Here is a 13,832-nt window from a genome sequence, read left to right on the forward strand (position 1 = left end):
CCCCGTGGCATCGCCGTACTAAGGAGCTCCAGCTCCGAGCGAAAGCTGCCGAGATACAAAGAAGGCCCTAAGCTACGGGGGAGAGAGAGAGAGAGAGAGAGAGAGAGAGCGGGGGGACAAAAAGCACAAGGCTCCGGAGCCATGGCTGACGATCGACAGCGCGGGGTGGAAGCGTTTGGCGGCCGGATGGAGGGCCGGGAGAACCAACAGGCGCCGAGCAGACAGAAGCCGACTGTTGGTGTGGCAGCGTTGGAACAACAGAGGCTCTGTGTCCAGCTGCACGGATCACATCAGCTACCAAAGCATCTGAACACAGATTACTGCTAACCACAGAATTTAGGCTCATAAACAAGCCAAAGAAAATCTAAACATCAGTACATTTTTTTGTATTTTCACATATACAGTATATATATATATATATATATATATATATATATATATATATACAAACGTAAAAATACAGGATGTATAAAAGACGGATTAAATCCACTTAGAATTAGAAAATATAAATGAAACTACAAGAATTAAAATCAGATTCATAAATCACATTGATATGAAGGTCATAGATATGTATAACCTCCCAAAAAACATACCATTAACAACGTTTTGTGTTTAAAATCTAATCATACATTTTCTCTGCAAAATGATTAAATGTGTGCTTGCTGGGGGTTTTTTTTTGTTGCAGAAATATAATTTTGTGGACAAATATTCACAGCTACTGTATGGGTCTGATTGATAAATTCTCTCAGAAGGCCTGTAAGGGGCCAGTTTAAAAAAAAAAAAAGACTTATTATTCATTTTAAAATGGCTTAGATGTATTACTGCTTATATGATAAAAAAGATCAAACAATTTGGACACAGAATTCTTTAACAAACAAAAAAAAAAAAAAATATATATATATTTCTGTCCTTATTTTCCGTCCGTCCTCACTGTCATCTCCTCTTTATTTTCTCCTTTTTTATCCTCTTGAACTGGTGGAAAGCGGCAAATAGGAGTCAAAGGTGAGACAAAGGCGGACAGACAGTTCACTGACAGGTGGATCTGTAGGAAATCCCAGCCTTCCATCTTCATTTACACCTGCGACTTGCAGACAATTCCTGCTTTTAGTGCGAGAAAACCTGTGAAATTCATTCACCCTCGCTTCGCTTTACACCCTGTTTCTCATTTCTAGCCTTCTTCTCCCCCCCCTTGTCTGTAAATCACTTCACCCTGGGACTAGTTTTACAGGTGGGGGGTTACTGGGAGACAGACAGACAGAGAGACAGGCCCATAGGAGGTCAGACAGCTTCATATTTACTGAATGACAACCACTTTCTCAGATGTATTTCTTTTTGGATCGTGGTTTATGGTTCTCAATTTTTGAGACACTCATTAGTATATTTTAAATGAAGATTAACAATTATGGGTACTATATTTTTAAGTCTATACAAAGACACATATAAAAAAAGGCCAGATGGGTAGACTTCCAACTTTATCATTTTCAGAATTTGCTGCACTCATATTATTTGAATGGCATGAAAATGGATTGAAAATAAATTTGAATAACATAATATCACTGGTATCATTCTTAAGTACAACAAGAATCTAAGGGCAGACGTATTTTCCAGCTTTGCCATGAATGTGTGTTCGAGGTTATGGATGAAATAAATGAATACTACTATAATAAGATATATCGCAAACATCATTTGAGGCCAAATTACGAGAGAGAAATCAACATTTTTCGTGGGAAGCAATGAAAAAAAAATATGAGAAGCCACAAGTCCCTGAATGAAACACACAACCAAACAAACACAAAAACCACACGTGTCATTGGCCACAGAGCAACAAAAAAAAAGTAATCATTCATTCAATTCAGTACTAAGGCTAAGGTTATTTTGCCGCATTTACTGTACGTCTTTTTAAAAAAAAGAAAAGAAATAAGCGACAGAAAAAGACAGAAATAAAGCTGTGAGAAGGATTATTTCATGCACAGAATCAGGAAAAAAACGCTAGATCGGGGACTATTTTTTTATACAATATTTCTAATAACTGAGGTGTGATACGCACTCTGTAAACCCAAATTCATCACATTTCACAAGAGTCGGTCAAACCTATTTTATCCATGCACTCCACAGCATCTGTCAAACACGCACGCGCACACACACACACACACACACACACACACACACACACACACTCACACACACACACACACAGACACACAGTTATTTCCCCCGCTAAACAACAGCACCGCTGGGGTTTTTTTTTCTTCCAAAAATTAACCCCAAGTCACAGTCCGCTCTCGCTTTGCCGCGCGGCGGAGACCCGACGCACTGTTGAGTCGGTGCGTAAAAAGCCACATTCTTCACCTTCACACCTTCTCTCTCTCCCCCTCTCTCTCTCTCTCTCTCTCTCTCTCTTCTCCTTTCATTCCCCTCTCTCTCACCCTAACCCTCACGGAGGAAGAAGATGGTGTCTTACCGCTTTGCCGTTGTAGTAATACATCAGTGAGCTGCCTGTCATCCCGGGGATGGTGTACGCGCAATACATCGTTCCTCTCCTCCGCAGAAAGAAACACTCGATTTCTCCCTTTTCTCTCTCCGCGTGTCTCTCTCTCTCCCCCTGTTTCTCTCTCTGTTTTGGTTTATTACGTTCCCCCCGCCCCTTCTCTTTTCTTATTCTCCACCTTTCTTCTTTTTCCTCTTCTGTTTGAACTTTTTCTCAGGATTTGTTATGGTCTCAAACTCTCGCCGCTCCGCTCGCGTCTTCCTGCCTGCGTGTTTTTTTTCCCCGCCGACAATTCCTTCAGTTGCATTTTCCCATATGGCCGAGCCGAGGCACGCGGAATATGCAAAGTAGGTAGAGAGAGCGAGAGAGAGAGAGAGAGAGAGAGAGAGAGAGAGAGAGAGAGAGAAGTGGCCCTCCCCTTCTCTCTCTCTCTCTCTCTCTCTCTCACACACACACACACACACACACTGACACTCATACACGGAAAATGTACGGAAAGAGGAGAGGTTGAAACGTCGCACGCGCACATAAACACACATAAACGGGCGCTCGCGGACGCGCGCGCGGTTGCCGACACTCTTTCAACTTTCCACAGTAAATCTGGAAGTCATCCCTGCCTCCACCCCTCCTCGCGCGGTGCTGCAGTTCGCCGGCTGTCTTTGAACTGAGCCGAACATTCACTTTTTCCACCGCTTTCAGAGCGCGCGCTTCTCTCAACGCCCTCTCCTCCTTTTAATCCTCTTCTCCTTTTTCTCCCCCCTCCTCTTTCCTCCTCCACTCCTCTCCTGTGCCACTCATCTCCTCCTCCCTTGTTTTCTCCCCCCTTATTTTCCTCATCCGTATCCTTATTGCTCTCTTTCCTCCTCTCCTATTTCCTCCATTATTCACTTGTTTCCTACCCCCTTGTTTCCTTCTCTCCTCCATTGTTTCTCCTCCTGTTTCCTTCTTCCTCCCCTCTCCCGTTCTCTCCTGTTTCCTCCTCTCCTATTTCCTTCCTTATGCCCTTGTTTCCTACCCCCGTGTTTACTCCTCTCCTTCCTAGTTTGCTTCTCCCATTTCCTTCTTTTTCCCCTTCAGCCTTCTCCTTTTGTTTCCTCCCTTACTTCTTTCCTATTTACTCTCCTCCTTTTCCTCTTTGTTTCCTCCCCCTTGTTACCTAATGTCCTCCAATCTTCTTCTTCTTCCTTTCCCGCCTCCCCTCTTTCCCCCTTTTTTTCTCGTTTCCTCCATTCATATTTCCTCCATTATTCACGTTTCCTCACCCTCGTTTCCTTCTCTCTCCCATTGTTTTCTCCTCCTGTTGTTGTTTCCTCCTCTCCCATTTCCTCCCATATTCCCTTGTTTCCTCCCCTGTGTTTACTCCTCTCTTCCCTTGTTTTCTCCTCCCGTCTCCTTCTTTTTCCCACTTTATAGACTTCTCCTTTTGTTTCCTCCTTAATTTTTCCTATTTGCTTTCCTCCTTTTGCCCCTGGTTTCCATCCATCTCCTTATTCCTTTCCTCCCTCCCCTCTTTTTTCCTCCTTTCCTCTCTTGTTTCCTCCTTTCCTATTTCCTCCATTATTCCCTTGTTTGCCTACCCCCTTGTTTCCTTTTCTTCCCTATTGTTTTCTCCTCCTGTTTCCTTCTTCCTCCCTTCCCCCTCGTCTCTTGTTTCCTCCTCTCCTATTTCCTCCCATTATCCCCTTGTTTCCTCCCCCATGTTTCCTCTCATCCTCCCTTGTTTGCTGCTCCCGTCTCCTTCTTTCTTTCAATCTTCCCCTTTCGTGTCTTCCTTTCCTTCTTTCCTCTCCTTTTTTCCCTTGTTTCCTAATTTCCTCCCGTCTTCTTCTTCTACCTAACCCACCTCCCCGCTTTTTTTCCTCCTCCTCTCTCGTTTCCTCCTTTCATATGTCTTCCCTTATTACCTTGTTTCCTCCCCCCTCTCCTCTTTCCTTGCCTTGTGTCAGATGAAATACATCATGTTAAACGTCAGCTGTCCCTGGTCAGAGTCTTGTAGATTTTGCTTTGTTCACTTTTTCTAGAATCTTTCATTTCATATTTTCAACAGACTGATTTCTTTACAAAAACATTTGAAAAGCAAAATATTTCACTTACTTACATTAACACATACATTTTCAAAATAGAGACAGTTCTCTCCACACCCCTCATCTTTGAACTTTTCTCCCTTTTTTTGGCACTCTCCTCCAGTGTTTGAAATATACCGTACAGCTATTTCGACTGGTGACGTCACTGTCCATTTTATATAGGCTTACAAGATACGGACAATATTTGCTTGGCAGAGAGAGCTTCAGGAGCTGCGTCAACTTTTAGCTAGCTAGCTAGGTAGACTATGACTTTATTATAGATGAGAGAAACACTATGAACAACCAAATTAAGTTCTGAAAACCTGTTTAGATGACGAGCTGCTCATAACATTTACCACAAAGCACAACGCATGACAGGCAGTCAAAACCATAGCCAGAGATTCAGGGGCCATCCACACATACACGCTTTTTGGTGTAAACGCACGTTTTGCATCATTTTGGCCGATCGTCCAAACGAATCCTGTAGACACGCTGCCTGAAGACGCACTTTTTTGAAACCTGATCCCAGGGTTGAAAAAATTCGAAAACGCCTGCCTTTGCGTCTTCGTTTGGACGGCGAAGCCGCATACTTGCATATCGATGATGTCATCGCCACACCCCTCGACCTCTGGCCTTCAACCTCTTATCCCGCGACGACGTCTGATAACAAAAACAATGGCGGACTACATGCTTGTGTTCCTACTGGAGAAGATATTGAGCCTATCAAAATATACTGTCTGTTTGTATACAGCGCACACGCTTTATGTGCATGCTCCGCCTCTTCTTCTACGTTTTTTTGGTGAATTTCTGTAGCAGAAACAGCGCCACCTATAGGCCTTGAATATGAAGTAGCGTGTTGAGTCATTTACAGATGGATCCGTTTGGACGCAAACATTCTTGAAACGATGCCAGGGAAGACGGGGGGGGGGGGGGGGGATCGTTTTGGTACGCGTAGACGTGGCCTAAAGTTGATTCAGCCACTCTTACTCTTAATTTCGCTGACACACCAGCGCCTGCGCCCATAACCGGTACGTACATTTTGACAGCTAGTGAAGTGATATCAAAGAACCATAGCAAAGAACACAGTCTGAACGTACCAGAGAAATGGTAAGCTACAGCCCAATGGGGAGTGAGGATTTGAAAATCGTATTTCATTAGATTATTTCCTGAATTGTTGGTATGTGATGGTAATACTGCATTTAAATACATACAATTTTGGATAGGCTAACATTATATTTTATTACATTTTTTTCAGTACCCCCCCAAACTATTATTTTCATCCCTTGTGGGAGGGTCCAAGTCTCGTCTAGGGGGGGTCGGACCCCCCCCAATACCCCCCATAATTCGAACAGTGCTCTCCTCCTCTCTTCTTCTTTGGGAGATCTGTGATGTTAGCTCTTTGAGATGATGACATATTTTCCGTATTCAAATTCATCTGTAGCTTCTACGTTAAAAGCCTTGCATATGTTAAAAGTGAAATTTAACTTATACATGAAAGTCTAGTAAAAAAAAAGTCAAATTGAATTCTTCTTCCTTTCCCGCCTCCCCTCTTGTCCCCTTTTTTTCTCGTTTCCTCCTTTCATATTTCCTCCATTATTCACATGTTTCCTTCACCCTCGTTTCCTTCTCTCCCCCATTGTTTTCTCCTCCTGTTTCCTCCTCTCCTATTTCCTCCCATGTTCAATTCCTGTATAGAATTGATTGGTATTGTGTGTTGACTCTATCCATTTAAAAGATTTTCTTTTAAATATTCCCAGAACAACAAATAGTTAGTTGCTATGGTGACCAGCTACCAGCGACCATCTGATACTGGTTTTATGACTAATCATCAGTTTTGAAGTCACACATTGAATGTCTGAGTCACGAGCTGTCAGCAGCCACTAGATTAGTTCTGAACTTCTCTCTATTAATCAGGCTGTAAACGTTGAAGCAGATCTGGATACATTAACCCTTGTGTTGAGTTTTAAAAAAAGCAGATATTATGAATTCTTTTGACTAATAGTTAAGATAGGAGGATGTCGACTGAATCACAGACGGGTTCATGTTAAACTCCAGTCAGGATGCAATTTTAAAACCATTAAAAAAAAAAAAATGAAAATGCTATAAAATAAAACACTCAAAATTCAATGGAAGTAAATCATTAATTATATCTGTGAAGAATGTTGTATGGAGAACGTACTGTACGTCCAGGCATCATTGTTATTTTTGGGCAATTTGGTTGAAAGAAACCTATATTTCTGATGTAAAAAAACCCCGTTGAAAATGGGTAAAATTTGACCAGAGGACAACATAAGGGTTAAAAAAAAAAGCGTTGAAAAAAGTGACAAAAACAACAAAAAGTTCGGAAAAAGGGCCAACAAAAAGTTTTAAATTTTGACCCGGAAGGACAACAAGTTCATGGTCGACGGGAAAACAAACACAGGGGTTAATGTATCCAGATGTGCTTCAATGTTTACAGCCTGATTAAACGAGAGTGATTCTTAGCATGGAATTACTTAATTCTTAAGTTATGTTTTTAAGTTATGCTTACTTATACACAAAATAGTTCCATTTAATAAAAAAATATTAGTTAACATTACTCAAAAAGGAAGAACATGTTACACCAACTTTACATAATTATGTTAGTAGAACTTTTTCTAAAACTTTGAGTATACACTACCTAATCTATATAATTACTTCAAACGTTCGGGTTTACAGTGTGCTGTTACAATCATGAGGGCAACACGTGTTGAAATCAATGTAAGAAAACAATGTTCAAACTCAAACTGGCCAATAGGAGGCGCCACAAATACCTTTAATGTGCCGACCAGAATGAGTGTTTGTCTGAATTCTTTTTTTCTGGCACACAATGTTACTGAAATCCCAGACAACTGGCTGTGACTGTTTGGTGTGGCCTTTTTTTTAATCAAAATATAATGGTGTTAAAACAACAGTTTTGTGTGAGGAGCTGTCGAACTGTTTATTTGCAACATGATCACAAAGTTTCATTCAAACTGGTCAGATGGCGCCTTGGAAATGAAAGGTAAACTTTTAAAATACCACAGAGCCTCCATTGTAAGTCTGATGGACATGCAGGTTTGTGTATACTGACCCAGAAACACCGACTGCCCAGATTTACCACAACACCATACATGTCTGCCAGGAACGACAATTACTCCTGTGTTACCGTAATTGAGTCGTTTTTTTTTTTTGTGTACTTTTACTTTTTAAAAGTAGTCTTTTTAAAATCTGTAATTTTACCTTTACTTACGTATGTTTTGTTTGAAGTATTGTGCTCTGCCACATTTTAAATCACATCCGTTACGGAGTAAAAAAAAGTCAATAAAAAAGGTCTCTAATGTTTTCGCAAACAACAAACTAAAATCGAAAGCGCAATATGGCTTTGTGCCCTCATCAAATCGCAAAAGACTGAAATTTAATGAAATAAGTATAATAGGTATAAATGAGATATTGTATAAATATAAATAGGTACTCCCACCGCTGTTAAAAAGTAAACAAGTCACTTTTACACTAGTAAACACTAGTACATTTCAAATGAACTACTTTTTACTTTTACTTGAGTAGATTTTTATACCAGCAGTTTGACTTGTATTAAATACAAGTTCATTGAAGTAATATTTTACTTAAGTAGAACATTTTTGTACTCTTTCCAGCTGCTTCAAATCAGGTTGTTTTAACACGCTTTCACATTGTTGGAGCTGTCTATAACAAGGGAGGTATACAGAGATTAAGGAGCTACTCAAATTTAGTTAACCCTTGTGTTGTCCTCGTGTCAAATTTGACCCGTTTTCAAAGTTTTTTATATCAGAAATATGGGTTTCTTTGAACCAAAATGCCCAAAAATAACATGGATGCATGGATGTACATTGTATGGAACCCATACAACATTCTTTTCAGGTAAAATTAATGATTACATTCATTGAATTTGGGGTGTTTTATTCAATTTTTTATAACATTTGAAAAACATATTTAAATGGTTTGAAAACCGTATCCTGACTAAACTTTGACATAAACCAGTCTGTGGTTCCTTCTCTCATAGGCTCAACATCCTTTGAGCTTAACTATTAGTCAAGATAATTCATAATTTCTGCCTTTTTAACTCTTAAAATTTGGTATAATGTCATATCAATTAGAAAACACAACGTTGAAAAAAAGTGACAAAAACATTTTAAAAAGTGTCCAAAGCATAAAAAAAGAGCCAAACATGCTGAAAAAAGCACCAAAAATTAAATTTCACTTTTGACCTGGATGGACAACAAGTTCATGGTCGAAGGAGAGACAACACAAGGGTTAACTATCGACGCCGCATGACTGTCCTCTTTTTGTCGGCTAAATTCAACCACAACGGCCTCTGAAACGACCACCGCCTCACATTGACCTGTACCTGGCTCACAGTCACCTTTTCTCTGCTAAACTGAACTGTGAAGCCTGCTTACCTTACAGTAACTGTCACGTGACCGGTCGTCACATGACCGGCCGACAGTCACCTCATTTCGTAGGATATCATACGAATTGGCGTGCGTACGTTTTCATATCATAAGAACCCATTCATAAGAATGCGCTGCTGTAGTTGTGCACCCGCAGTTTTGTTGTGCAATTAGGGATTATTACTGTCGCTTCCGGTTTGCTGGCTTTCAGTTTTACCTCCGGCAATTTAGTATTGCACTTCTGTAAAAGCTCGGGAAACTCACAAGAGTCGCAATTAATTGACAAAACTCCACCAGAGACACAGACGACATTATCCAACTCTTTTCACAGGCTGAGCAGTATTAACTCTGACATGTACACTGATCACCTTATGTAAAATGAGTGGAGTTCCCCTTTAAAAAACAGAAAATCACACTGACAGAAATAGAGAGAGAGAGAGAGAGAGAGAGAGAGAGAGAGAGAGAGAGAGAGAGAGATGTAGAAAAGAAGAGCGAGGGGGAGATACAGGCAGTCAGACAGGCAGCGATTCAGTCTTCCAAATTTCATATTATCGTCGTCATCATTCATTCTATTCAAAAAAAAGAATAGACTCCAAAACAAGCGAGCAAACCTCCCAAACCTCTCTCTTTCTCTCTCTCACTCTGTTTCTCTCTCTCTGCCTCTCTCTCCTCTTCTTTCGGCTCTAATTTGATTAAAAAGCGAGCTGCAGGAAGGGGAGGGAGGGCTGATGCACATCTAATAAGTGGACCATCTGTCTGCAGCGCTGGCTGGCTCCCAGCATTGTACCCAACCAGACTGCATGGGAAATGAAGGGAGAGATGGAGGGATGGAGGGAGGAAAGAAGTGCAGGGGTGAAAAAAAGATAGAACCCAAAAAAGAGTGACCCGGTTGAGGGAAAGAAGCAGAGACAGCATTTTTAAATTTGTCTGACGCTTGCTTGGTCAACAAACCTGCAGAGGAGACGAAGAAGAATGAAGAGTGGAGGAGAGAGGGAGGAGGAGAGGAAGATGGAAAGAGTGCTTAAAGGACAGTATTAGGAAAGGAGAGGAGGAAAGGAAAAAGGTGAGTGGATAAAGGAGAGGGAGGAGAGGAGCACATGGTAGATATGGAAGGGAGGAGGAAAGTGGAGAAGAAAAGAAAGAGGAGAAAAGAAGGGAAAAGAGAGGAAGGTGGGGGAAAAAGAAGGGAGGTGAGGAAAAAGGAGGGAGGAGGAGGAAAAGGGAGAAAAAAGAAAAGAGGATGAAATTGGGGTTTAAAAGGCAGAGGAGGAGAAAAGGAGGAAGGAAATGGGAGAAGGGAGGAGAAAAGAGGAGATGAGAGGAACAAACAAGTGTTGAGGAGACAAAAGAAGGGAGGAGAGAAGAGGAGAAACAGAGCTAGAAGAGGAGTGGAGAAAGGGTAGTTTTCACTAGAGGTAGGAGTGGAGAGGCGAAAGGAAGGTATAGGAAAAAAGAAGGGAGGCAAGAAAAGAATGGAGGAAAGCAGAAAGGGAAGAAAAAAGTAGAGACATTAAGGCAGAAGAGAAGGAGTGGAGGAAAGGGGAGGAAAAAAGAAAGGTAGGGAGCAAGTAGAGGAGAAAGGGCAATGACCACCGTATGGAGGAGAAAAAGACAAAAGGGAGGAGGGAGAAAGGAGGATATGAGGAAGCAATGGAAGAGAAAAGGAAAGAGGAGTTTTAGCTGAGTGTTCATTTCAAGCTAACCTTTGACCTTAAGGTAGCACAGTCTATTCCAAGCACATCCACCCTTGAGCTTTACAATACCTATCTATTTAAGGTGGACCGGAGACATAAATGGGACAGCCATTGTCCATTGTGAGCTTGACGACGTAGATGTGACGTGAGCAACCTGTCTGAAAGTTGGAAGTCTTCTGGTAGCTGTGCCAAGAGAAATCTCAATCATTCCCAATCTAGCAGAGACGGAGAGCGTAGGTATATGTAAGGAGATAACATAGGCACAGGCTAATTATTGCTAACTAAAATGCTAGTTAACATCAGTAATTAAACTTAAACAGCTAATGTAAGTCGAAACTGCCTGCGAGCTTCTCCTGACTATACGGTAATTCCTCTACTATGCGACAGTAAGTCGTGTGGTTATGACACAATCGTTAGCCTATTTTTACAAAAACGTCTGCTACGGGGCCATAACGTGAGGTACAAGGTAATGGAGACTTTAATACATTGTCGTGTTTCTTTAGAAATAAACAATGGACAAATAGAGTCTTTAAATGCTTCAGATGTAAAGTTATTATGCTTATTATTATGCTAACGGCGGGTGATGGCTTGTTAGCAACAAAATGGCTCCATAGGAGGTACGCTTTGGGGACACTCGCTTACCCCCTTGGTTAAGGTTAGGTGCCTTGAGGTCGACGGTCGAAGCGCTGCCTTGAAGTCGACGTTGGGGGCTTAAAACACCATCGAGCGTTGTCTTTCTGTCGACCATCCAACTTTTTTTTTTTCTGGGTCAAAATTGTAGTTATTCTTTTTCGACATTTGTCACTTTTCCCAGCCTTCCCAAGTTTTATTGCGCTTTATTGATGTTTTCGTCGATGTTTTTCGCTGCGTTTCTAAACTCACGGTGCTCTGTACCCGGCTCCCAGTAACCTTTTCTCAGATAAATTTAACTGTAAAGACTGCTAAACTTAACTGTAATGTAGTCTCGCATTGCCAGACCTTCCTACACAGTGCTGCCGAGGAGGGTCTGGCTAGTCCAGCGGGCATTCTGGGATAGGAGAAAAACGTGCTCTGGTTTATTGGCATTTCTTTAAACCAATCACAATCGTCTTGCTAAGCGCCGCATGGAGCAACGGTGCAACGGCGCCTCTGCAAAATAACCTCGGAGAGAACATTGTTTTGTTGGAACATGTGTATGTTCAAAAGTTGTTTTAGTCGTGCAACAGAAAACTCAGATTGGACAGATAGTCTAGCTAGCTGTCTGTCCTCACAAATCCACCGGAGTTTAGAATGCCAACACAAAGAAAGAGGAGGTGACAGACATCCGGCCGAAATGAAAGTCATCTGGTGGATTTTCCCGGCAGCACCCAAACAATCCCGGGAAATGGAACGTCGTGGATATAGACTAACTGTAATGTGACCGTTGCCTAATTTCATAGGATATTGTACGAATTGGTGTGCATACGTTTTCGTACGATATCATAGAAACCCGTTCCCAAGAATGCATGAGTGGTCCCAGTTAAGTTTAGGAAAACATCTTTTGTTTGGGTTTGGGTTAAAATCAGATGTTGCTTCACTTCCAGTTATTGTTTCCTTAAAGTAAAAAAAAAAAACCTTGCCGTTTACGGTTATTTTCAAACGGGACGGGAACCCCGGTCTCCTGTTTGTTTGAACCATCCACCACCCCAACCTACCTCCTTATGTGGAACATATGGCGCTCTTATACTTTTTCACATCACTTCCTGCTTTGCGTCTGTCATAATTACTACGGCCACTAGAGGGCTATCAACGTAAACATGAACAAACGACCAATGGGGGCGTTTTTTGGGGGGGAGGAGTCTCTTTAACCCTTGTGTTGTCCTCGGGTCAAATTTGACCCATTTTGGAAAAATTCCTTTATCAGAAAATTCAATAAATGATCAGCCCACTACTTTCTTTATATTTGGATGTTTTATTCAATTTTATAGCATAACAAAAAATGAAAGAACGTTGAAAAAACCCACAAAAACGTCAAAAGGCGCAGAAAAAAATTGACAAAAACATCGGGAAAAAGTGACAAAAACATCGCGGGGGGAAAAAGCAACTAAAGTTTTGAAAAAGACGACCGAAACGTTGAAAAAAAGTTTACATTTTGACCCAGAAAAACAAAAAGTTGCATGGTCGACGGGAAGACAACACAAGGGTTAACAAGCCACCAAAGGTGACACAAAATACATACAGTATGCATATATATATATATATATATATATATATAATCCTTTTTTCATCTCTTTCTCATCCTCCCTGCCTTCTCCCCTTCCTCCCTTCCTCCCTTCTTCCCTCTTCACTAACGCCCCTCTGCTTCCTTCTTCCTCCTTCCATCCCTTTCGCCTCCTCCTTCCTTTGTTTCTCTTCTTGTTCCTCTTCTAAGCACCTCCTTTCCTCCTACTCATCATCTCATCATCTCTTCTCCTCCTCCTACCACTCAACATCCTCCCCCTTCCCCCCCCCCCCCCCTTCTGTCTAATCTCATCCTTCAAGTGTGTATGAGTTTGTTTTACCCAGTTTGTTTTTAAGCGAGGCGTTTTATTAAAGAACATCAAAAGTCCTGCCTTCTTCCTCCACCTCCCTTCTTTCCCCAACTTCTATCCTACCACGCTTTCTTCTCCTCCTGCTCCTCCTTCCTCACACCCTTCCTCATCTTCTCCCTCCTCCCCCCTCCACCTGCTTGTCCCCCATTTTTTGCCCTCCTCACACTTTATCCCTCATTCCTTCAGCCCCACCTTTCCTCCTTCTTCAAAATGCTATGCCCCCATCCATCTTCCCTCCTCTTCCTCCTTTCTCTCGTTTTCTCCCCCATACTTTGTCACTCTTGTCTTCCTCCTCTCGTCCTCCCCCCCCCACCTCTCTGGTGGTGAGATGACAGTTAATCCCTGGTTGAATTATATTATATATATAATCTCACATTTCATCCTGATTTCACGCTGAAAGGATTTTCTTCACATTACGACGCCCTGTTGTCAATCTCTTTCTCTCTCTCTCTCTCTCTCTGCTATTCTGTCTCTCTCGATGTTTCCCGCTCTTTTTCCACATCTCTCTTTTTGTCTTTGAATTGACTTATTTCCTCCTCTTTTCTCAGCCTTTTCTTTCCCCCTTTCTTTCCCTCTTTTGTGCCTTCCTTACTTTTTGCCTTGATTCTTTA

The 13,832-nt window shown here is 41.7% G+C and overlaps 1 protein-coding gene across 6 annotated transcripts in view; it reads right to left on the bottom strand.

The window, feature by feature from the left end:
• LOC116034850 (transcription factor 4) overlaps positions 1 to 13,832 on the bottom strand; it is a 321,332-nt gene that overhangs the window by 85,427 nt on the left and 222,073 nt on the right. Inside the window, exon 1 of one of the 6 annotated variants that reach the window (XM_031277611.2) lies at positions 2,462 to 2,862. The exons of the other annotated variants lie outside the window; for them this stretch is intronic. Within the exon in view, the coding sequence (XP_031133471.1) occupies positions 2,462 to 2,530 (69 nt within the window). The 5' untranslated portion in view covers positions 2,531 to 2,862. Of the gene's footprint in view, positions 1 to 2,461; positions 2,863 to 13,832 lie in introns of those variants that run through there. 6 annotated transcript variants of the gene reach the window in all.

Source organism: Sander lucioperca, chromosome 14 (assembly GCF_008315115.2).
Source record: "Sander lucioperca isolate FBNREF2018 chromosome 14, SLUC_FBN_1.2, whole genome shotgun sequence".
NCBI lineage: Eukaryota > Metazoa > Chordata > Actinopteri > Perciformes > Percidae > Sander > Sander lucioperca.